General features: G+C 43.8%; 1 protein-coding gene and 1 pseudogene across 1 annotated transcript in view; one reads left to right on the top strand and one right to left on the bottom strand.

Moving 5' to 3' along the window:
- Positions 1–25350, bottom strand: part of SH2D4B (SH2 domain containing 4B) — a 108042-nt gene extending 82692 nt beyond the window's left edge. Inside the window, exon 1 of the mRNA XM_037805317.1 lies at positions 23468–25350. Coding sequence (XP_037661245.1) covers positions 23468–23665 — 198 coding nt within the window. The 5' untranslated portion in view covers positions 23666–25350. The remainder of the gene's footprint in view (positions 1–23467) is intronic.
- Positions 17850–18379, top strand: LOC119510878 (annotated as a pseudogene).
- Positions 25351–26790: the final 1440 nt, after the last annotated feature.

Below are 26790 nucleotides of genomic sequence, written 5' to 3'. Positions count from 1 at the left end.
GACCCCCACCCCAGCCCAGGACTGCCTATTTCCAGATTGTTTGTTGGGCAAAAGGGAAACAACACCACCACCACCACTAGTTGAAGTCTCTGGTGGTTGGGTTTTCTGTTGCTTGCTGCTCAACACATTGCTGTCTGATTATTGATATGAACAGACATTTCACAGGAAAGGAAACATAGTCAACTAGCACACTAAAAGATACGTAGGTTCACCACTAATCAGAGACAAGCATATTAAAACAAGAATGAGCTATCATTTCACTTCTACTGATTGGAAAGCATTAAAAGGTCTGATGGTGGCAAGTGTTGGAAAGGATATGGAGCAATAAGAACTCTCACTGCTGGCGGGAGAAGGTCCTGATGCAACCACTTGGAAGATATTTAGTAATGTTTAGTAAAGTTGAAAGTGCCATACACTATCACCAAGGATGTAAAGGTACCGCATGATGCTGGTCATATGATACATTGTCAATAATGCCAGGCTGTTTTATTTTGCATTCAGAAATGTCCTGTGGGAGAGTGACATAGACAGGGTCGGGTCATACTAAACCATCACATCACTCTCTCCAACCCAGTGGCCAGGGGCTCCTGAAATGGCTCCCCCAGCTCAAGGCCATATCTCTTGCTGAATCCCTGGCCTCTCTTGTGAGAAGAACAAGGGACAAACCCAAGATCTTCCACCAGGGCCAGCCTGACCTATGTATGTTGGGATATAGTGTAATTATTATTGGGAAATCCCACACCGCACTCCCTCCTGTCTGAAATTCCTTCAGTACTGAGACACAGCAGAAACAATGTGCTGGTGAGCAGCCCTGGATTCTGCTACCTACCAGCTCTGTTTTCTCATTTGTGATGCACAGGTCACTCAATCGGTAAAATAAGAAGATTGTATATGTCTGGGGGCAGGGACTTCAGCATCTTGCACAGAGTCTGACCAGGTAAGGACCCAACCGTGATGGCCAGAATATAAGCACATCAATGTAATGAGAGGATGAAAATATGAGGTCCAAAGTCATGTAATTTTGAAAGGACATGGGGGTCATAGATGTGAAAATGGACCCAAAGAATTTAGACCTGAAAGTCACATGCAAAATCTGTTTCCAAATGGGAAAACCCTAAGAAGCTTTGCTGTTTCTCGGGTGAGAAAAACCTGGAAAGCCGTAATGCTAGCCACTCAGGGAGATAGCAGAGGGGCGGGCAGCTGTCTGCAACCGTTACCCTGCTACTCTAAGCTGGAGCTGGGACCTGGGGTTGGGTTACAGGCGTGAGGAGATAACCAGCAGGTGGCTTCTCTCAGAAAATGCCCCTACTGACCTCCAGGCTGGAAGGGGAGGCAGGCAGGTGGAGAGGTGGGGAAACAGGGAGGTGGCAGCTATAACCATCCCTGAGTCAAGGGGAGAGAAATTAAACCTGGGCGGCTGAGTCCAGCCTTCCTGGACCGGGACCCTGCATGAGGGGCAGGAGATGTGCCTGCCTCCATCCACCACTGGGCAAAACTGTGTCCTGTGCAAACAGTACTTGCTTGGGCTTTGGGCAGTAGCTGGGAGATAGAAGGAGAACAGTAAAGAGAGAGGGAACTACACTGAAACTCTAGTTTCCTGCTGGTCTACAGACCACTGATCAGCTGTGCAAACCTGGGCAAGAGCGTTTGTGCCCAAGCTCTTCAGGAACCTTCAGTCCAAAACTTAAGGATATTTTGGGTTCTGTAATTTTTACTAATTATTTTCAAGGTCTAGGGGAGATCACAATGTATAGCACACTGTCTTTTCCTCCAAAAAGAAATCTTGTAACACCTGTCCCTTCCATCAAGGCCCTCTGACACACTACGGATGCAAGGGTCTTAGCAACTATGCACCCACTCCCAGCCCCGTACCTCTAGGTGCTGGGCGGAAGACCTTGAACGATGTGAGTGACAATACAATCCATGGTCTCAGGGTACTTTCAGGTGAGTGGAGGAGACAGACCATAAACAAACACACACACACACACATTTTTTAAAGATACTTTCGGAAGTGCTATGAAGATAATTAAGCAGTGTTGTAAGAGGGAGACTGGGATACAGCTAATTGAGAGGGGGTAGTCAGTGAGGAATTATAACATTTAACTGACAAATGAATGATGAAAAGGAACCAGCCTCATGGAGGATTTGGAAAAAGAGCATTTCACGCAGAGGGAAATGAATGGCTGGAAACTAGGGTGGGGAGGTGGGCAAAAGCCAGTGAAAAGCCTTTGGTTTTTACTGTGCATGCAATTGAAGCCACTGAGGCAAAGGAATGCATTAGCTAATTAGTATTAAAGGTCACTTTGGCTGTTGTGTGGAGAAGGGGTATAGGGATGAAGAAGGAGTCCTGGGAGGCGAGCGTGAGGCAGGGGGCATTGAGAACATGGCTGCATCAGGAGTGTCTGCAGGCAATGCCAGGGCCCAAGCACACCTGGTGTTTAAGGTCGGTACTTCCATGCCTAGAGTGGGGACACACTCAGACTAGGAGGGCCCAAGCCTAGCAGGTGAGGCTGCTACGGTTACCAGACTAGTCCACAGGACACAGCGAAGGCAGATGCCCAGTGAGGTGGACTGTGTCACAGAGCTTACCTAGGGCATGGGTGGACCAGGCCTACCTAAGCCACCAAGTCAGATATGCAGAGGGAGGGATTTAATGCTGAGAAACTGAGAGGATGCTAGAGCCAGGTAAGTCCCTCTGGCTCCCCTTCTGGGCTGGTTCGGGGAGCAAGGGCAGGCAGAGAGGGTGGTCAAGGTGGGCTTAGGGGACGGGAGCTGCCTCTTGACCTCAGTTATGGGAATGGAGGCAGTGGAGGCTGGAGCCCAGATGGACTTCCCACCAGAACACTGCATAGGCTGAAATATGCAGGCCCATCAACTCCCACAGAGGGATGTGGGAATTCTGACACAACACAGGCCAGCAGCATGGGTAAGGAAGGCCAAGAATAGGCCACCAACCTGAAGGGACAGATGTAGTCACAGAGTGGTTGGTTTTGGCCATGTTAAAGAAGAAAGTAGGAAGAAAGATTCGGGGAAAGATGTCTGGTTCCGAAGCAAAGAATATCCAGACAGATAAGCAGGTGGCCACAGAAGGACCAAGTCAACATTGGCAGAAACCATCAATTGTGGCAGAACTGAGGGGACCATGCAAAGCCCCCTGGTCACGGCGGCAAAGGGAACACGTGTCCTGAGTTCTGTGTTCCCAGGCAACACCTAGCCCAGCCCCGACAGACTGTGGGAAACAGAGCAAGCACAGAAGGGCCCCAGAGGTTGTGAAAGCTGCAACGCCTAATATGGAGTGTCATACTGGGTTCTTAGGGTGGCAAACGGGGACTAAGAGGGAAGAGATTACAAAGGTCATAATAATGTTGGAGGAGCTTGAACTAAATCCTTTTTTACTGTAATAAAATAGGCATAATTTAAAAGTTACTGTTTTAGCCATTTTTCCATGTTCAGCAGCATTAAGTACATTTCCAGAACTTTTTCATCACCTCAAAAAGAAACTCTATACCCATCAAGCAATAATTCCATTTCCCCTCTCCCCAGACCCCTGTTACCTTCTAATCTACTGTCTGTCTTTGTGAATTTGCTATTGCTATTTGTTTCATATGAGTGGAATTATATATTTGTCCTTTTGTGTCTGACTTATTTCACTCAGCATAATGTTTTCAAGGTTCATTCATGATGTAGCATGCATCAAACTTCATTCCTTTAGTTTATGAATAGTACTCCATTGTATAGATACATCACATACCATTTATCCATTCATCTGTTGATGGACACTTGAGTTCTTTCCACCTTTTGTATATTGTGAATAATGCTGCTATGAACACTGGTGTTCAAGTTCTATTTGAGTTCACGTTTTCAATTCTTTGAGATATATACCTAGCGGTGAAGTTGTTTGGTCATATAATAATTCTATGTCTAGATTTTTGAGGAACCACCTAACTGTTTTCCACAGCAGCTGAACCAATTTACATTCCCACCAGTAATGCACAAAGGTTCCCATTTCTCCACATCCTTGTGAAGACTTGTTATATTTTTGTTGTTTTACAATAGTCATCCTTTGTGTTTTTGATTTGCATTTCCCTCATGATTAATGACATCGAGTTAAATCTTGTAGGAGTATGATGTTATACCATGCCTTCCCAGAGTCTCAGTGTAACACATCTTCCCTTTGGACAACAAATTTTGTCAGAAATGTGATAAAATGGTGAAAATGATGGTGGACAAGAAAACTACCTAAGCTGGGAGTCCATATCTTCCACAACAGCATAGAATATCAGATAATTCTCACCAGAGTGAAAAGTGAAAACAAAAAAAGAAATGCCCCTGAGAGCTACTGACAGCCACCCCCCTCCTTTCCTTCCTTTCTTTTACCGTATACCTCTGAGCTTTCAGCCCAGCTTATTTCAGTGTGGCCCAGTATGAATTCCCAAGGTTCTGTAAACTAGAACAATCCATGTCATCAGTGTTTACTCCTACCCTCTCCAGGCACAACTCGAGAGCGGAGAGGTTATCAGGGACAGGGCACAGCTTGTCCTCCCCTGCTCTATAGTACCATGGGGAGTGTTACCTGAGCCCTAGGGACAGCAAGGTCAGGCCTGCTGGGAGCTGGGAAATGTTCCCAGAGGAGAGGGGTGGGAGGAGAAGGGTGGGAGGAGAAGTCTCAGAGGACAAGGAGAACTGGGGACGATGGATAGGATGAGATGCTGCATCAGGCTTCACAGGCTGACTCTCAGCTCAACAGAAGTACACAGATATCTCCTTTGGGACAAACTGGGGGAGGAGAAAACTAGGCAGGGGGATGGCCAGAGATGTGCCTGTGAAGGGAAGAGAAAGGACCCAGGGAGCCTGTCCCCACATACTCCTCCTCTGAGCCACCAGGAGGCTGCTTTGCACCAACCTTGACACCTGCCACTGTGGCAATGTTGGCTGTGCTTGCTGCGGTGTCTGTCTACCCATGGTCTCCAGAGTCAAAGCTCTATCTAGTTCACCAAAGTCAGCTCTTGGTCATGATGGATAAGGGAACGAATGAGTGAATGAGTCAATCAGTGAATGTGTGCGCAGATCATTCTTTTAATTGAAGTCCTATGTTCAGATGTGAATAAGTAGATGAACATCAGTCCCTGGACCCAAGGACAGAGTCATGGGATGTGCATCTGGCTCCATTACCTAGTGCCTGGGTGACCTTGGATGTACCCTGTCACTTCTCTGAGCCTCGGCTTCCTCATCTGAAATGGGCTCCCCCTGCCACCCCACAGGGTTACTGGGAGCATTAAGTATAGAATTTGGTAAACACAAAGCTTAGAGACAAGATGTGGGGCTGCTGAGACCCTTCAGTGTGAATCCATGATCCCAGGACAGGAAGGAAGCACTGGGCATCCCGGACCCTGCAGCAAAAGCTCCCCCAGCTCCCTGGGGCAGGGCCATCCTTCAGTTCCAAAAGGCAGGACTGAAGCAAAGACCTGAGACCTGAATGGGATCCTGACCTGGGAGACACACAGTCCTCAGCATGTTGCCTCCTCTTCTCCATTCTTTATAAATCAGAAGATTAATTACCCAGAAAAAGAGTTTTCTGCATCAGAAATCCAAATGAGTTTAATGTATAATTTATATACGAAATGTAGATGTCAATGTGTGACAAATTGTCATATAAATATTTTTGCAGTTAAAACTTTAGGCATCTGTCTCTCTCCCAGAACAGCCACCATATAGGTGAATGTGAGGTTCCAGGGCTCTGGATGGGCAGGGCTGGAAAGGCAGCTTGTCATTTTTCAACAGCTAGTGACGTCACTGCCAGTGCAGCTCAGCCTGGAAAGACAGAGCAGAAAGGCCCCAGCCACTCAGTCAAGTCACAGCTCTGGCACAACCTCCCTGCCTTGGAGTCCTGCTCTGCCTATTGCAAAATGCGGGTTTAACACTATTCCAACTCCCAAGGATGACAGACAGAATGGAGTATGGCCTCTCACTCCAGTAACTTTGCATCCACTGGGACAGCCAGGCAAGCATGACTAACAACAGTATGGCAAGTGCTAGTTCAGGGATGGGTCCTACGTGCCAAGAAGCTGTGCCAGGAGCATACCCCAAAGACTGAAGGAGTTTGTCAGGCAGATGAGGCAGGATGACATTCCAAGTAGAAAGAACTATGCATGCAAAGACCAGAGGCGAGAACAAGCCTTTCCAGGTGGGTGTGAGTGTGACCTGTGGCATATGGCAGGGACCAGTCAGTGGTGAATCTGGAGTGGAGAGCAAGAGCCAGACCACCAAGGGCCTGTGTGCCCAGCCAAGAAACAAGACTTTGCCCCAGACTGGAAATGTCTGGCAGATCAAATCTGCACTTCACTCTGGTGAATGGTGTGAAAGCCAAGTGGAAGGTTGTTATGGGGAGCCAACAAGAGAGAAGGTGAAGGAGGCTTTGCAAGCTGCCAAATCAACAGCTAGTGATGTAGCTGCCAGTGCCTTGTGTCCCTAGCAGCCTGCCTGCTTCTGTTCCAGGGGTTCTGAACAATCCCCCTCATTTACAGGTGCACCAGTCCATGGCCTTGATAGGCACATGACTATGGGTATAAACCACCTGAAATGTGGGTTAGGCCCTTGATTTTTGTCTGTAGTCGCTAATGTCATTTGTGGGTGGCCACTCATCATGCAGGACATTCCTGACACCCTTTCCCCCGATGCTGGGTGGGTCTCCTGGCATGACCCTCATCCTTACACACAGGATGAGGAATCACAGTATCCTGTACTGGCCCCAGCTGAGACCTACTATGCCATACATGCAGGGGTGAGAGGAACTGCATGTCTTCCAGGTACTCTGTCCTCCTGTCCCAGAACCACTGGTAAGGGGTCAAAGGCATGCCTTCATCACTGACCACACAATCACCAACTGTGAACTGAACACAATCTGAGATCCCATTGGTGACTTCCCAGAACTTCCTACAATAAGACAAAGCAAGTCCCTGTTCCCCACTCCATTGGGGATCCTGGGTAACCCCCTCTGCAGCCTTGAAGCCCTATAGTTCTGGTCAAAAGTAAGAGGCTCAGGCTGATGGGGCTCAGAGGACAACAGTTTCAATTCTCCTGCCATGGTGGGTGACCTGGGCGAATGCCAAATCAAGAAAAAATCAACTTAAAAAATGGAAGGAAGATAAACATAATGATGTAAGACAGCTACTGAAAACCACTCCCCAGAGATATAGCAACTCTCACTTGCTCAGAACTCTGGAGGAAGGTAAGGACTGCAGAAGGATTCCAAAAACTCTGAATCAAAGAAAGAGAAAAATATTAGGTAGGAAACTTCAATCCTGGACAGGCTGGTCCTCTTCCCTCCCCTTCACTTGATCCCATGCAGCTTGGGAAGTGCCCAGAGGCAGCAACCATGATTCTTCCCACCTCCCACCAGGGAAAGACTACAAAATCTCTCACAGCAGGGTGACAGATCCACACCTATACCCAGACATAGTGACCCAAGTCCACAGGGACTCACGTAAGGTCTCAAGCTGCTGGGGACAGTGGAACTCAAAAGGGCACCAAGAAGGAACTTACCAAATGGAGGATTATGGAGGGAACAGCACAATCTACTACTTTCCCCAAAGCAGCAAGTAGGCAGACAGAAGCTGTCAGCAATTGTTTGTGGACCCAGGAGACAAGGAGAGATATTTCAAGACCAGGTCAGTGCAGGAAAGATGACTGAAAAAACATGGGCAGAGACTGTAACTCCCTTGAGGGAAGCAGCAGCAGGAGGCCCAGTTCACACCTGGGGGGTGGCTGTGGACCAGGGCAGCTGTGGGAGTCCTCTGTCAAGTACAGAGAGGGACACAGCCCAACACTGAGCCAGATATTGGCCAGCAAAGTGAGAATACAGGATCCCTGAGTTTTCAGTCCCACCTGGTAAGACCCTGCTGGGTCCACCAGTTAAACGCCTTCTGAGTACAAATAAGTAATTGAAGAGCGCCATCTGCTTGGCATTCTGGAAAGTGCAAGGGAAAAAAACAGGGCTTTTTCGAGCCTCTCCAGACCCTATCCTAGATCAATCAGAGCTGGCCTACACCCCCTGCATGAGTAGACACCCCTGTTTTGGCTGGGAAATACTGATGATCCAACAGTCAAAGCTTTGCCCTAATACAAACCCAGGAAGTAACTAAATCCTACACAAGAGAAAGAAACCAACCTTCAGAACAGGCCTGTCAAAATAATCAGATGACCAGAATATCAGCAAAAAATCACAAGGCATACTAAAACATAGGAAGATATAGCTCAGTCAAAGGAACAAATTAAAAAGTTGGAGGAGATACAGAATTTGGAACAACTAATCAAAGATGTTTCAAACAAATTTCCTAAACCAATTCAAAGAGATGAAGGAAAATATGCATAAACAGATAAAGGATATTAAGAAGACACTAAGAAAGCATAAGGATGAATTTGAAAGAATACATAAAAAATAACAGACATTATGGAAATGAAAGACACTGTAGATGAAATTAAAAATATACCACAGGAGAGAACCTAAGATGGTGGCTAGGTGAGACAGGGCAAAAAAAACACCTTCATGAAAAATACTAGATAAAAACAAGAAAGTGACCCAGAACGCCAGTTCCAGTGATGCACCAGCTGGACAAGATCTGCTAAATCCACAGGGCCATGCATTTGGTGAAACTGGGAGTCTGCATTCTGAAACGAGTGAATGAGCCAGCTGAAAGTCCAGTGGCCATGCTGCGGTGTGGGGAAACCGTGGGTTGGTGTTTGGAGATGGACTAGTTCTTTAAAAAAAAACAAAAACCCAGGAGCGGCTGTGGATATGGTGGTGAGAACTGTGCAGTGAAGCATAGCAGGAGCAGACTATGCCAATGCCTCGGTGTCTGGCGTGGAGGATAGCCCTTCCCACACCTGCTGCTGATTGTCTCAGGGCCAGGGGGGCAGAGGGGAGCCAAAAGGAGAAAGAAACTGCACCCCTTGCAGCCATCTCCCCGGCGGGCTGGGGACGCTCCTGCCCGGGGCTGGAGCCATAGCCCAGAGCCGCGCCAAGGGTCCCAGTATGACGGGGAGTGTTTCCCACAACACTGCACACATGCCACAACATCAGCCATGGACAGTGGCCTTTAATGCACCCACAGCTAACTGTCCTGGAGCTGGGAAGGTGGAGCTGTGCGAAAAGGGGGAAATTAACATGCCCCATTCAACCATCTTTACAGCAGGCTGGGAATGCCCCTGCATGGCCCGGTGGCCCAGGGCTTCTCTGGAGGGCTCAACCCTCCCTCAGCAGAGGTCCTGGAAGAGCATGGCTGAGAAAGGAGACCTGCTTGGAAATCCTGGGGACCCTACACCAATACCAAGGACTTGTGGGTCAGTGGCAGAGACAATCTGTGGCAAGACTGAAATGAAGGCTTAGACTCTTGCAACAGCCATAAATCTCCAGGAACACCTGGGATGTTTGATTATTAAAGCTGCCCTGCCTCCCTGACCACCCAGACACACACCCCACATTCAGGACGGACAGCATCAACAACACACCCAAACTTAGTGCACCAATTGAACCCCACAAGAATCAGATCCCCACATACCACAAAGACAAAGTTAGAGGGGAATAGGTGACCCACAGATGCCATCTGCTGGTTAGAGAAAGTGTATGCCACCAAGCTGTAGATCTGACAAATTAGAGAGTGGTATTTTTTACATCCTGAAAGAACCCTATCAAGTAAAGCAAATGCCAAGAGGCCAAAAACAACAGAAAATTTTAAAGCATATGATAAAACCAGATGATATGGAGAACCCAAACCCGAACACCCAAAACAAAAGATCAGAAGAGACAAAGTACTTGGTGCAATTAATCAAGGAACTAAAGACAAACAATGAGAGCATGGCACAGGATATAAAGGACATGAAGAAGAGCATTGCACCAGATATAAAGTACATAAAGAAGACCCTAGAAGAGCATAAAGAAGAAATTGCAAGAGTAAGTAACAAAAATAGATGATCTTATGGAAATAAAGGAAACTGCTGGCCATATTAAAAAGACTCTGTATACTCATAATACAAGATTAGAGGAAGTTGAACAATGATTCAGTGTCCTCGAGGACCACAGAATGAAAAATGAAAGGACAAAAGAAATAATGGGGGAAAAAATCAAAAAAATCAAGGTGGATCTCAGGGATATGATAGATAAAATAAAATGTCCAAATTTAAGACTCACTGGTGTCCCAGAGGGGGAGGAGCAGGGTGGAGATCCAGAAAGAGTATTCAAAGAAATTGTTGGGAAGGACTTACCGAACCTTCTACACAATATGGGTACACGGAGCATAAATGCCCAGCGAACTCCAGATAGAATAAATCCAAATAGGCCCGCTCCAGGACATGTTCTGATCAGACTGTCAGGTGCTGGCAAGAAGGAGCAAGTTCTGAGGGCAGCAGGAGAGAAGCAGTTCACCATGTGCAAAGGAAACAACATAAGCAGTGACTGCTCGGTGGCCACCATGGAGGCGAGAGGACAGTGGCATGACATATTTGAAATTCTGGGGGAGAAAAATTTCCAACCAAGGATACTTTGTCCAGCAAAACTCTCCTTCAAATTTGAGGGAGAGCTTAAATTTTTTGCAGACAAGCAAATGCTGGGAGATTCTGCTAGTGGAAGACCTGCCCTACTTCAGATGCTAGGGGGAGCCCTGCTGATGAAGGGGCAAAGAAAGGAGAGAGAGATACAGAGAAATTTAACAGACATATATAGAACATTACATCCCAAATCACCAGGACACACATTCTTCTCTAGTGATCATGGATCTTCCTCCAGAATAGACCATATGCTGGGACACAAAACAAGCCTCAATAAATTTTTTAAAAAAATTGAATTTATTCAAAGCACATTCTCTGACCACAATGGAATACAAATAGAAGTCAATAACCATCAGAGACATAGAAAATTCACAAACACCTGGAGGGTAAAAATGCGGGGGAGATGAAAACATTCCCAGATAATCAAAAGCTGAGGGACTTCATCACCAGTAGATCAGTCCTATAAGAAATGCTAAAGGGAATTGAGCAGGCTGAAAGGAAGGGACACTAAACAATTGACTGAAACCACATGAAGAAATAAAGATTTCCAGTAAAGATCACATGGTAAATATAAATACCAATACTACTGTATTTTTGATTTGTAACTCCACTATTTACTTCCTACAGAATCTAAAATACATAAACTGCAGTGATAAATCAGTGGTTTTGGACTCAATGTAAAATATGTAATTTTTGACAAGAACTACATGAAGGTGGGGAAATGGAGGAGTATAGGAACATAGTTTATGTGTCCTATTGAAGATAAGTTGGTTTCAAAGAAAAACAAGATTGTTATAGATTTAAGAGGTTAAATGTAAGCCCCATGGTAAACATAAAGAACGTATCAGAGAATATGACCATAGAGATGAAAAGTAGAGTATGGGATACGAGAAGTGGGGGAAGGGGCAATGAGGAGTTAAGAAATGAGTGTAGGGTTTCTGTTTGGGGTGAAGGGAAATTTCTGGTAATGGATGGTGGGAAGGTAATGGTACTGCAATATTCTAAATGTGATTAATCCCACTAACGGAATGCTAGGGAGGGGTTGGAATGGGAAGATTTAGGCTGTATATATGTTTCCACAATTGGACAAAAAAAAAAAAAAAACAGTCTAAATAGATGACAATTAAATGCCAAGGATGATCCTGGATGGGATCTGAGGACGGAGGAGAGGAGGCTCAAAGGGACATAGTTGAGACATAAAAAAAAAATAAAAAGGAAATACAGAATGTAAGATTTATATCAATGTTGAATTTCTTGAACTTCTTAGCTGCGCTTAATGGGATTGCATAAAAGAATGTTCTTGTTCATGGGAAATGTATATATGAATTATATTGTTTGTTCAAGGATGTGTGCAGCTCGCTTTCATATGTTCAGAAGACAGAGCAATAGAAGATGGATGATAGGGAGGGAGGGAGGGAAAGAAAGAAATGGTGCTGTGACAGGATGTTAAAGTTGGTGGATCGGGGTTTCGGGGGAGGGGGTCAGGATGTGCTGGAGTTCTGTGTATGGGGTTTGTATTGTTTTTGCAACTGTTCCTGTAAGTTTGAATTTATTTCAAAATAAAATTAAACTATACACACACACACACACACACACACACACTCACACCACAGACACACAACAGCAGATCTGAAGAGGCAGAAGAAAGGATCAGCAAGCTAGAAGATGGAGCAACCAAATTTGAACAGACAAAAGAAGAAATGGAGAAAATATGTAAAAATTTGAGCAGTCACAGGGAAATGATTGACAGTGCAAAACACACAAACATAGGCATCATGAGTGTCCCAGAAGGAGACAAAAAGGGAAAAGGGCCAGGAAGAATATTTGAGGAAACAATGACTGAAAAATTCCCAACCCTTATAAAAGGCATAAATATGCAAATCCAAGAAGCCCAACACACTCCAAAAAAAATAAATCTGAATAGACCAATACTAGCCAGTCCATGAAATGCCAAAGACAAGGAGAAAATTCTGAAAGCAGCAAGAGAAAGGGACTCACTGCCTACAAGAGAAGCCAAATAAAACAAAATGCTGATTTCTTCTCAGATACCATGGGGGTCAAGAGGCAGTGGCATGATATATATAAGATATTGAAAGAGAAAAATTCCCTAACTAGCAAAGCTCTCCTTCAAAAATAAGGGTGAGTTTAAGGTACTCATAGATAAACAGAAGATGAGAGTTCATTAACAAGAGACCTGTCATACACGAATTACTAAAGGGAGTTCTGTTGGCTGAAGAGAAAAGGTGGGGAAGAGAGCTCTGGAGGAGGGTACAGAATTGAAGAGTATTAGTAAAGGTAACTAAAAGGAGAAAAGGAGAAAAAAAAACAAAGGTTCATAGCTAAAAGCCAAAGGATAAAATGGTTGAAGTACTGCCTTTACAGTAACAACATTGAATGTTAATGGATTAAACTCCACAATCAAAAGACACAGATTGGCAAAATATATATATATATAATCCACCTATATAGTGTTTACAAGAGACTCATTTTAAACCCAAAGATGCAAATAGGTTGAAAGTGAAAGGATGGAAAAAGATATTCTATGCAAGCAGTAACCCAAAAAAGCTGGGGTAATTATACTAATATCAGACAAAACAGACTTTAAATGCAAAAATGTTATAAAAGACAAAGAAGGACACTATATAAAAGGGACTATTCACCAAGAAGAGATAACAACAATAAATATTTATGCACCTAATCAAGGTGCTGGCAAAACTGAAGGGAATAGATGTCTCTATCAATAATAGTGGAAGACTTCAACACACCACTCTCTTCAATAAATAGAACATCTAAACAGAGGATCAATAAGGAAACAGAGAACCTAAATAATACAATAAATGAACTAGACCTAACAGATATATATATAGAACACTGCAACCCCAAACAGCAGGATATACAGTCTTCTCAAGTGCTCAAGGAACATTCTCCAGGACAGACCATATGCTGGGGCAAAACAGATCTTAATAAATTTAAAAAGCTTGAAATTATACAAAGGCACTTTTTCTGATCAGAATGGAATGAAGCTGGAAATCAACAACTGGAGAACTAGAAATTTCACAAACATAGAGAGGATAAACAACATGCTCTTAAATAACCAGTGGGTCAAACAAGAAATTACAAAATAAATCAGTAAAAATCTCAAGATGAATGAAAACAAGAACACAACATAGCAAAACTAATAGGATGCAGTAAAGGCAGTGCTGAGAGGGAAATTCATAGCCCTAAACACCTACATTAAAAAGGAAGAAAGAGCTAAAACCAATGACTTAACTGAACAGCTGGAGAAACTAGATAAAGAACAGCAAACTAATCCCAAAGCAAACAGAAGGAAAGAAAGAACAACGATTAGAGCAGAAATACATGAAATGGAGAATTAAAAAACACTAGAGAGAATCAACAAAACCAAAAGTTGGTTCTTTAAGAAGACCAATAAAATTGGCAAACCCTTAGCTAGACTGACAAAGACAAATGAGGGGGGGACATTACCACAGACCCCAAAGAAATAAACAGATCATAAGAGGATATTATGAACAACTGTATGCCATCAAACTAGATAACTTAGATGAAATGGACAACTTCCTAGAAATATATGAACAAACTAAACTGACTCTAGAATAAACAGAAGACCTCAACAAACCAGTTACAAGTAAAAATATTGAATCAGTCATTGAAAACTTCCCAAAATAGAAAAGCCCAGGACCAGATGGCTTCACAGGCAAATTTTACCAAGCATTCCAAGAAAAATTAATACAATTCCTGCTCAAACTTTTCCAAAAAAAATTGAAGAAGAGGGAACACTATCTGACTCATTCTGTGAAGCCAATATCACCCTAATACCAAAGGCTGATAAAGATACTACAAGAAAAGAAAACTACAGACAAATATCTGTAATTAATATAGATGCAAAATTCCTCAACAAAATACTTGCAAATAGAATCCAACAGCACATTGAAAGAATTATACACCATAACCAAGTGGGTTTTATTCTGGGTATGCAAGGGTGGTTCAACAATAAAAGAATCAATTAATATAATACACCACATTAACAAATCAAAAGGGAAAAACCACATGATTATCTCGATTGACACAGAAAAGGCAACAGACAAAATTCAGCATCCTTTCTTGATAAAAACACTTCAAAACAGGAATAGAGGGAAACTTGCTCAACATGCTAAAGGACATATATGAAAAATGCACAGCTAACGTCATACTGAATGGTGAGGAACTGAAAGCTCTCCCTCTAAGATTGGGAACAAGACAAGGATGCCCACTGTCACCACTGTTATTCAACATTGTGCTAGAATTTTTAGCTAGAGAAATTAGGCAAGAATAAGAAATAAAAGGCATCTAAATGGGAAAGGAAGAAGTAAAACTTTCACTATTTGCAGATGATATAATCCTATATTTAGAAAATCCTGGGAAAAAACACAACAAAGCTACTTAAGCTGACAAACAAGTTCAGCAAAGCGGTGAGATACAAAATCAACAGGCAAAAATCAGTGGTGTTCCTATACACTGGTAATGAGCTTTCCAAAGAGGCAATCAAGGAAGAAATTCCATTTACAATAGCAAATAAAAAAATCAAATATCTAAGAATAAACTTAACCAAGGATTAAAGGACCTGTACACAGAAAACTACAAAACGTTCCTAAAAGAAATCAAAGAAGATCTAAATAAATGGAAAGACATTCTGTGTTCATGGATTGGAAGGCTAAACATCACTAAGATGTCAATTCCTACCCAAATTGATCTACCGATTCAATGCAATACCAATCAAAATTCCAACAGCATACTTTGCAGAAATGGAAAAGCTACTTACCAAATTTATTTGGAAGGGTAAGGGGTCTCAAAAAGCCAAAAACATCTTGAAAAAGAAGAAATGGGAGAACTCATGCTTCTTGAATTTAAAGAATATTATAAAGCCACAGTGGTCAAAACAGCATGGTACTGGCATAAAGGCAGACATATCAATCAATGGAATCAAACTGACAGTTCAGAAATAGACCCTCAGATGTATGGTCTATTGATTTTTGACAAGTCTCCCAAGTCCACTCACCTGGGACAGAACAGTCTCTTCAATAAACGGGATTGGGAGAACTGAATATCCATATCCAAAAAAAAATGAAAGAGGACCCTTATCTCAAACTCTATACAAAAATTAACTCAAAATGGATCAAAGAGCTAAATATAAGAACCAGGACTATACAACTCCTAGAAGAAAATGTAGGGAAGCACCTTCAAGAGCTTGTGGTAAGCAATGGTTAAAAAATAGATAAATGGGACCTCCTGAAAATTAAAAACTTTTCTGCTTCCAAAAACTCTTTCAAAAGGGTGAAAAGGCAGCCAACTCATTGCAAGAAAATATTTGGAAACCACATATCTGATAAGAGTTTGATATCCAAAATATATAAAGAAATCCTACAACTCAACAATAAAAAGACAAACAACCCAATTTAAAAATGGGCAAAAGACATGAATAGACATTTTTCCAAAGAGGAAATACAAATGGCTAAAAAGCACATGAAAAGATGCTCAGCTTCACTAGCTATTAGGGAAATGTAAATCAAAACCACAATGAGATATTATCTCACACCTATAAGAATGGCCACTATGAAACAAACAGGACACTACAAATGTTGGAGAGGATGTGGAAAAATAGGAACACACTCACTGTTGGGGGGAATGTGAAATGGTACAGCTGCTGTGGAAAACAGTTTGGCAGTTTCTCCAAAAACTAAATATTGAGTTGCACTATGACCCAGCAATTCCACTACTCAGTACATACCCAAAAAAATCTGAAAGCAGGGACAAGAACATACATTCGCACACCGATGTTCATAGTGGCACTATTCACAGTTGCCAAAAGATAGAAACGATCCAAGTGTCCATCAATAGATGAATGGATAAACAAAATGTGGTATACACATATGATGGAATATAATGCAGCAATAAGAAGGAATGAGGTCCTGAAGCATGCAACAACATGGATGAACCTTGAGGACATAATGCTGAGTGAAATAAGTCAGATAGAAAAGGACAGATATTGTATGACTTCACTAATATGAATTACCTAAAATTTGTAAACTCAGAGTCTTAAAACAGAATATAGAGTACCTTAAGAGAGAAGCTAGAGTAGGGGGACCAGTTGCCTAATATGTACAGAATTGGTAACGAGGTTGAAAAATATTTGGGAAGGGATAGAGGTGATGATAGCTCATTACTGGGATTATAAGTAACAGTGTTGTATTGTAGCTGAATTTGGTTGAGAAGGATTATTAAAGTCATGTATGTCACTGATTAACACTACAAATATAAATAAGTTCTTACATGAACTACCATAAAGGTATAACACTTGTACAAAGAGTTAATACCAGAGTGGTATATAGGAAAAAATTACCCATCGCAAGCTACAGACTATAGTTAACAGTAATACCTTAATATTATGTCATCAATAGTAACAGATGTACCACACCAATACTAGGGATCAATAATGGGGGGGGGCATTTAAGGAATATGGGGTGTTTGGGGTTTTCATATTGTGTGTCTATTTGTTATTTTTCTCTTTGGAGCACTGTGTGTTATGATTGCCCAAGTAAGTGATGATACTGTGAGATATTGATTGTATACTTTGGATGGAATATATAGTATGTGACTACATCACAATAAAACCTGCAAAAAAAAAAAAGAAAGTAAATCACGATATCATCTCACACCTCTAAGAATGGCCACTATTGAATAAACGGGGAACTAATAAGTGTTGGAGAGGATGTGGAGAAATAGGAACACTTATTCACTGCTGATGGGAAAGTAAAACAGTACGGTTACTGTAGAGGATGAGTTGGTGGTTCCTCAGAAAGCTAAGTAATATAAGAGTTGCCTTATGACCTGGCAATCCCACAACTCGATAAATACCCAGAAGATTTGAAAGCAGGAATGTGAACAGACATTTGCACACCAATGTTCATAGTGGCATTATTTACAATGAGGCTAGAGAATGGAAAGCGGTTGCTTGGTATGTGCAGAATTTTTAACTAGGTCAAACTTAAACGTTTGGAAATGGATAGAGGTGACAGTAGTATAGTTAACAGTGCTGAATTGTGGGTGAATGTGATGGAGAGGGGAAATTTAGACTCATGTATGTCACCAGAAGGAAAGCTGGAGATTAAAACGTGTCTATGTATAACATAGTGAATCTTGTGGTGGATGATGATTGTGATAAACTATACAATATAAAAAAGTTCTCTCAAGAACTAGAACAAATGTATAGCACTATTAGAAGGAATTAATAATAGAGGTGTAGGTGCACAATGGAGCTCTCGGAAAGCGTGCAGAAGGGCTTCCAGCTGCTGGCCAACACCGGCGCCTACGGCCCGGCGCCTTCACGCTCATCAGGCCTGCTGGGCGTGCAGGCCGATGGGGCCGTGCTGGCTCTTATCTAGAAGACTGTAAATTTGACAGAGAATGAATAGAACTGTTTTGCATGGAGTATCAGAATAATAAGAATTCCCTAGAAATCCTACTGGGAAGTATGGGCAGATCTCTCCCTCACATAACTGATGTTTTTTGGTGTTTGGAATATCAGATAAAGACCAATCAACTTCATAAGATGCACAGACCTGCATATTTGGTGATCTTAAATACAGAGAACACTGATTCAGGATCCCAGCCCGAGATTAGTTTTAGTTGCACCATGGAACAATTACAGGACCTGGTAGGGAAACTGAAAGATGCCTTGAAAAGCCTGGAAAGAGCAACTCTGCTGTGATTTGGGGAAGTGAACGGTCCGTCCGGGCCCCAGGAAGACCAGAGCCGCCTCCCCCGCAGCCGAGCCCTGGTTCCTGCAAGCTGCGTGCCCTTTGCTTCGCTAGGAAAAATTTTTCCTCTCGAATTTATGCCTCTCTTCAGTTTTGACTCTGTATTCTGCCCTCGTGGAAAGGGGGAGAGGTAAATTCTTTCCAAGTATCTGAATGATCTGTAGCCTGTACTGTCCATCCACCCTATTTTGATCATTTTCGGGTCTTACAAAGGAAGTAGAGAGCACTACACTTTGAATAAATAAGACGGTACTCTCATCTACACACACCAAAAAAAAAAAAAAAAAAAAAATTATAGAGGGGTATATGGGGAAAATGTACCTATTACAATCTATGTATTACAGTTAACAGTAATACCTTAATATTCTTTCATCAACAGTAACAAATGTACCACACCAATTCTAGGAGTCAGTAATAGGGGGGATTAGGAGTATGGTATATTTTGGGTTTTAGTTTTTATTTTTATTTATATTTCTGGAGCAATGAAAATGTTCTAAAACATTGATCATGGTGATGAATGCACAACTATGTGATGATACCTGTGATCATATACTTTGGATTGTATGGTGTGTGAATATAACTCAATAAAATTGCATTTTTTAAAAATGGTAGGAAAACCCCATGGTACCCTTATTGCCCCCCCCATACACACCCTCCCTGGTCTGGTGTAGCGCCAGCCTGTACTCTCAATACAGGTCCCTGGTTCCAGTTCCAGAGAAAATATAGCAACCCTATGTGCATACTAGGGTGTATGTATGTTGGTGCCAATCTATCTGGTGGTAGCCTGAAGGATGAAACCAGTACACCTGTCTCTGGCTCCCTGCCCCAGAACTTGCCTTGCATGCAGTAGCAGCTTGCTAGCCAGCCAAATAAATGTAAGAACAATCAAACCAAGCAGCTTGAGGAAAAGGACTACTGGTTTTAAGACATACAATAGAGTGCCCAGGACTGGGAGCAAAGACTATTTCATAGGGAGAAGAGTATTCAGATCTGTGTATAAGATGGAATTCCTAAAGTCATGAGCACATGCCTAGGACAAGACACATGCTTGGAAAAGACCAGAGAGGACCCTACACTTTCACTTCGGCTGTCCTTCAGTTCATTGGTAGGAAGACTAAGATCTGAAAGAGATAATCAGCCAACACAGAGCCAATCTGCAAAGATTATGAAAGGTGGATTTGTTTTTTGTGGTTGTTGTTTGTTTTTGTTAGCTCCTGTCATTGAAGGAACTCTCTGCCATAACACTAGCTGTATACAAACTTAAGGAATAAACAGCTCAGGGATTAAATTCCAAAATTAACACATTAAAATATTAAAATGTACAGTACACAACAAAAGCCTACAAGACAAAGAAACAGGAAATGATGTCCCATCCAGAGGAACAAGGAAAAACATAAGAAACCATAACAAAGAAGGCGGCCAGACTCTGGACATACCAGACAAAGACTTTTAAAAATGGTCTTAAATATCCTCAAAGAGTTAAAGAAACCTCCTTTATCCAGTGTATAGTCACATGAATAATAAAATAAAGATACGCAATTTAAAAAAAAACTAGAGTAGTGGGTAGGGAAAGGAGTTAATGCTTTAATTGTGCTGAGTTGCCATTTGGGTTGATGGGAAAGTTTTGGTAATGGATGGTGGTGATGATAGTACAACACTGAGAACACAACTAACAGCACTGAATCATCTATTTGAATGTTGTTAAAAGGGGAAATTTTAGGTTGTATATGTTACTAGAATAAAAATTTTTAAAAAATAAACCATAGGGCTATACAACACAGAGAACCCTAATGTAAACCATAGACTACAGTTAACAGTAAAATTGTAATAATATTCTTTCATCAATTGTAACAAATGTACCAGACTAATGCAAGGTGTTAACAGGGGAAGTATATGGGGACTCTGTATTTTCTGCATGATTTTTGTGTAAACCTACAACTTTAATAAAAATTTTAAAAAAAGGGTTATAGCAAAATTTAGACAAATAACTAAACGATATCAGGAAAATGATTTATGAACACAATGAACATTTCAATAAAGAAATAGAACTGTTAAAAAAAGGATTCAAACAGAAATACTAGAGATGAAGATGGCAATAATTGAAATAAACTCCCTAGAGGGTTTCAACAGCAGATTGGAGCTGGCAGAAGAGTAGGTGAACTCAGAGACAAGACAATTAAAATTATTTGGTCTCAGCAGCAGAAAGAAAAAAGAATGAAGAAAAGTGAATGGAGCCTGAGAGGCCTATGGAGCACCATCAAAAGTTCCAATAGGTACATTATGGGAGTCCCAGAAAATAAGAAAGAGAGAAAAGGGCAGAAGGAATATTCAAAGAAATAAAGGCTTAAAATTTCCTAAATTTAATGAAAATCACAATTATACATCTCCAATAAGCGCAACAAACTCTAAACAGCATAAATTCAAAGAGATCCACACCCAGACATATTATTATCAAACTGCCATGTGCCAAAGACAAAGAGAATCCTGAATTCTGCAAGAGAAAAGCAATGTGTCATGTAAAAGGGAACTACAACAAGATCAAATGCCAATTTCTCATCAGAAACCATGGAGGCAAGAGAACAGTGAGATGACATATTTAAAATGCTGAAAAACTTTCGAACATTCTTGGATAAACAAAAACTGAGAGAGTTTGTCACCACTAGATCTGCAATACTAAATGGAGTTTTTCAAATTGAAAGGAAAGGATAATAGACAGTGGACTGAAACAGCATAAAGAAATAAAGATCTCCAGTAAAGGTAACTGCATGAGTAATTATAAATGCCAGTACTATTGTAATTTTGGTTTTAGCTCCACTTCGTACTTCTAACATGATCTAAAATGTTAATGCATAAAAAGCAATGATAATCCCATGGTTTTTGATGCACAAAGTATAAAGATGTAATTTATGACAAAAACAACATAAAGGTGAGAGGACGAAGAGGCAAAGGACCATAGTTTGTGTATACTATTGAAGTTAAGTTAGTATCAAAGCAAACAAGATTCTTAAAGATTTAGGATGCTAAATTTAAGCCCCACGGTAACCACAAAGAAAATATCTGGAAAATAAACACAAAATGAAATGAGAAGAGACACAAAATGGTTCACAACAAAATATCAAATAAATAAGGAAGTAGACAGTAATGGAAGAACTGAGGAAAAAATGTGGTATATAACTGTGCTAGTTTGAATCTGTTATTCAACTATAAAAAGACTATGTTCTTTTAATCCACTGCTGTGGTGGCAGACCTATTGTGGATGTGATCTTTTGATCAGTTTGTTTCCATGGAGATGTGACCTACCCAATTGTGGGTGGACCCTTCATAAGATTATTTCCATAGAGATGTGACCCTGCCTATTCAAGATGGGTCTTAATTAGTTTACTGGCATCCTCTATGAGAGGATAAAATGCAGAGACATTTTGAAGACAGCTCAGAGACATTTGGAGAGAAGCTAAGAGACAAAATCCAGAGTTTGCCTCAGAGATGCTTAAAGAAAAGCTGAGAGAGAGACATTTTGGAGAGAAGCTAAGATAGGCAATCCAGAGTTTACCCCTGGGAGAAGCTAAGAGAGGATCCCCAGATGCTTAGAGACAGAAATGCCCCAGGAGGAACAAGCAAGAACACACAGAAGCCCAGAGACATTTTGGAGAGAAGGGCCAGCAGACATCACCATATGCCTTCCCATGTGACAGAGTGTTCTAGTTTGCTAATGCTGCCGGAATGCAAAATACCAGAAATGGATTGGCTTTTAAAAAGGGGGTTAATTTGGTTACAAAGTTACAGTCTTAAGTCCATAAAGTGTCCAAGGTAAGTCATCAACAATTGGGTACCTTCACTGGAGGATGGCCAATGGTGTCCAGAAAACCTCTGTCAGCTGGGAAGCACGTGGCTGGTGTCTGCTCCAGAGTTCTGGTTTCAAAATGGCTTTCTCCCAGGACGTTCCTCTCTAGGCTGAAGTTCCTCAAAAATGTCACTCTTAGTTGCTCTTGGGGTGTTTGTCCTCTCTTAGCTTCTCTGGAGCAAGAGTCTGCTTTTAATGGCCGTCTTCAAACTGTCTCTCATCTGCAACTACTCTCTCAGCTCCTGTGCATGCTTCAAAGTGTCCCTCTTGGCTGTAGCTCATCTTCAGAATGTCTCTCTCAGTTGCACTGAGTTCCCTCTGTTTGTCAGCTCATTTATATGGCTCCAGCGATTTAATTTAGACCCACCCTGAACAGGTGGGGTAACATCTCCATGGAAATCATCCAACCAGAGTCATCACCCACAGTTGGGTGGGGCACATGTCCACAGAAACACCCAAAGAACTACAATCCAACCATCACTGATACATCTGCCCACACAAGATTACATCAAAGATAATGGCGTTTTGGGGGGCATAATACATTCAAACTGGTACACAGAGGAAACCTGGATGCTAGCAGCCTTTCTTCAGGGTCAAGATACCTTTCTCTGGATGCCTTAGTTTGGACATTTTCATGGCCGTAGAACTGTAAATTTATAACCTAATACATTTCCATTGAAAATGCCAACCCATTTCTGGTATTTTGCATTTTGGCAGCTTTAGCAAGCTGGAACAATGACTTACAAAACTGAAATTGCAAAATAGCAGAAGAAAATCCTGCAATATCAGTAGTTACTTTAAATGTAAATGGATTAAACCCTCCAGTCAAAAGGCAGATATTGGCAGAATGGATAAAACAGATGACCCAACTGCATGATGTTCACAAGAGACTCGCCTTAAGTTCAAAGACACAAGTAGGTTGAAAATGAAAGGTTGGGGAAAAAAATATTCCATGCAAATAGTAACCAAGAGAGGCTGGAGTAACTATACAAATAACAGATAAAATAGACTTTAAGTCTAAAACTGTTACAAGAAACAAAGACAGACACTATATACTGATTAAAGGGTCAATTAATCCAGAAGATACAACAATTATTAATATATATGCACCTCATATGAGAACCCCAATTTACATAAAGCAAATACTGACAGATTTGAAGAGAGAAATAGACCACAGCCCTCCTCATGCCAGTTCTTGAAGAAGAACCCAGCCTGGCCATGGCTCCCTTTTCCACCTCCCCAGAAGCCATGTGTCAGCCCCCTCAGCAACTCCCAGACACATACCTCGCTTGACCTTCGGGGGCCTGAGTCCCTCCAACTGGGCCAGGGCCTCCCAGGCTTCCCGCTCTCTCCAACGCCTGAGCTGCTCCTCTCGCATCTTGTAGAAGAGGATGTGTTTCTGCTCATTATTGAGCTCAGCAAGGAGCTCGGGGTCAATGTACATGTCATGCAGGATCTGTTGCAGCATGATGCCACCTGGGATGCACACACCAGAGGGGCAGCTAGCAGGGGAGCCAGGCCAGGCGGGACACCCAGGCTGCTCCTCACCTCTGGCTCCTCACTCTGGGACAACACCCCGTGCTCCTGCTCTGTGCAGCATGGCCGCAGTCTCAACCAGCCAGCAACAAACTCACCTCCTCCACCCTGGACAGTAGCAGGCACCAGGCAGCAGGAACCAGAGAGGCAGCTGGGACCTTGCAAGGCTGGGGCGGGCACCAGGAGCAATCTAGTTCTTCTGTTGGGTTACCAAGCCCTGCATCCCAACAGCACCTGTGTCTTGGCCTCACCTCGGGCTCTGGCAGAATGGGGAGGGCTAAAGCTTCCAGCTCAGAAGGACAATGCCCAGGCCCGGCCCTGACTGGGCTGGCAGGTGTCGAGTGATCTGTTAGTGGAAGGTAACGATGACACCAGCTGTATCGATGACACTGCCCTGGCCAGCTGGGAACCGATCTCTGCAGATAAGAGGAAAAGGAGGAGGCGGCTTTGCCTACTAATTCCATGTCTTTTGAGCCAATTTCAAACAGAGGCCAGAAGAGTCAACCAGAAACTTCTGGCCTCCCCATCCAGGAGCTCTACCTGCTTCATCACACCCAAACTCTTTCTTTTCCAGGATGTTTGGCACACCCTGAGATAATGCTTTTAAAATATCTTGGAGGATGTTACTGCTAAATTGTTACAGAGTTTCTGTTTTAGGGATGAAAAAGTTTTCATAATGGAAGTTGGTGATGGTGGCACAACATTGTAAACATAATGCCACTGAATTGTACAAGTAAAACAAACAAATGAAAATCCAACTCTGCCTTGGGAGGAGGAAAGCTATCTCCTCCTATCTGTTATGCCAAGGAAGGAAACAAAATAGAATCAGTAGGGACAACCAATGGGGGCTTTATTACGTAATTCAAGGACAAGAACAAGCAGATACATTTTCCCTATAATGAGGTTCTAAAGCTAGGCATATGCTGGCAGACTAACTCCCCAGGGACAGGGTCAGTTGTGATTGTCATTGCTGATCTCACTGCTGTTGTAGGTGTCTGGAGTTCACCAGAAAGAAGAATGAAGCTCCCTCTTCTCAGGGCCTTGAATCATAGGAAACCTGGACAGGGCAGGACTGTGCCCTCTGCTTGGAGGGAACCCACCCTCTCTCTGTGTGTGAGGATTGGTAGGAGCCGCTGTTGCTGAAACCAAAAGTTCATGCTAAGCATGTGCTCAAGCCACTCACAGCTGTTCTTATATTTAGACAAGGAAATTGGGGTTCCAAGAAGGTAAGTGACACGTTTCTGGCTACCCAGACAACAATTTGCAAATTGGAAGTCCATTGCAACTATGAATCTGTTGATGGTTTCAAAATATAACCTTATCAGGTAAAAACAAAACAAAATTTAAAAAACAACAACAACAACAAAAAAACAGGATATGGCCCTGCGGTTTGGCTGGATTTTTGATCTTCAGGTCTCCTTCCCTCCCCATGATGACCCAAGGTGTTTCAGGCACCCACGAGTGATGGAAAAGGGGTATGAGTGGGCTGTCTCCTCCTTCCACAAGGAAAGCACACATAACAGGAAGAATTAAGCAGGTTCAGATGAGCTTTAAACCCACAAGGTCAAAAAGAAGAGTGTAAAGCCAGGCTGCCTGTCCCCCAGGTCCAGGAGGCAAGTCTCAGGACTCCATGCCCCCACCCCCACCCCCGTGTGGCCAAACCCCTGGAGCCTGGGTACAGAGCTCCCCTCACAGGGCTCCCCTCCTCAGAGCTCCCACACAGAGGGCTCCCCTCAGAGGCTCCCCCTCAGAGCTCCCACACACAGGGCTCCCCTCACAGGGCTCCCCCTCAGAGCTCCCACACACAGGGCTCCCCTCACAGGGCTCCCCCTCAGAGCTCCCACACACAGGGCTCCCCTCACAGGGCTCCCCCTCAGGGCCCCCTCACAGGGCTCCCCTCACAGGGCTCCCCCTCAGAGCTCCCACACACAGGGCTCCCCTCACAGGGCTCCCCCTCAGGGCCCCCTCACAGGGCTCCCCTCACAGGGCTCCCCCTCAGAGCTCCCACACACAGGGCTCCCCTCACAGGGCTCCCCCCCAGAGCTCCCACACATAGGGCTCCCCCACCCGCAGACCTATGGCGGAACTCTCTTCTCCCCACCTCAGTTCTTTCACCTTCTTCCCTCACACCAAGTCCTGGCTCCCCGTTGTTTCTGAGGGAGGCCCTTCCCCAGTCTCCTCTAGAGCGTTAGAAAGTCCTCAGCCTCTGGCACAGCCATGATTTTTCTGGCTTTAATTGTGGCAGGTGGGAGTCCAGAGGTCCTGAGAGTAGACAGGGGCAGGAAGGTCCCCTTGGGCCTCGCTGGAAGGCGGCTTCCTTCTTCCTTCTTGCTGGGGACCAGAGCCTACTCCACAGAAGACAGCAATGGCCGGCCTGGTGGCGGCGAGGTCCAGTCCTCTGGAGGAGTGATGATGGTGTCCTTGGGCGGGGGTGGGATGCGGGGGCGGCCAGTCTGAGGGGTGCCATGCCCACCTGAAGGTCTCCCCCTAACCCCCAACTCCGCACCCGGCTTGCACCCCATTTGGTGCCGCAGGGGGGATCTCGCTGGGGGAGGGGTGCTTGCGGGCACTGGCAGGTCAGTGGGGCAGGAGGCAAGAAACACGGAATCCCGGGGACGTGACCCGGGAGCGGAGCGCGGCCTGAGCACGGCTGGGATCAGGTTTTCTGAAAGACGCGCTCGCGCCGCGGGGGTGGGGCCGCCTGGCGGGGCTGGGCGCCGCCTACCGACTCGAGTCCGCGCTCCCGCAGCGGTGGAGGCCGCTGGGCCGGGCCTGGGGCGCCCCCTCGCGGCCGCTCTGGGCGCGGGACAGACTGGATGTGGGGCGGAGAGTAAAGGGTGGCTGGGGGCGCGCGGGCGGGCGGGGAGCTGGAAGAAGAAGGGGTCCCAGGACCGGGACCCAGGGCAGGGGCCGCGCAGGGGAGCCGAGCCCGCTCCGGGCGGCTGGAAACGAAGCGGTGGGGTCCTGGGATCTTAGGGGCCAGGGTTTCTGCCGTCTTTCAACTGATTTTATTTTCACTTTTAATTGGTCGATGTGGGGTGTTTACGTTTGCATGCT

The sequence above is a fragment of the Choloepus didactylus genome, chromosome 15 (genome assembly GCF_015220235.1).
Source record: "Choloepus didactylus isolate mChoDid1 chromosome 15, mChoDid1.pri, whole genome shotgun sequence".
In the NCBI taxonomy this organism is placed as follows: domain Eukaryota; kingdom Metazoa; phylum Chordata; class Mammalia; order Pilosa; family Megalonychidae; genus Choloepus; species Choloepus didactylus.
The sequence above is the reverse complement of the archived record's forward strand: the minus strand, read 5'-3'. Positions and strand labels throughout refer to the sequence as shown.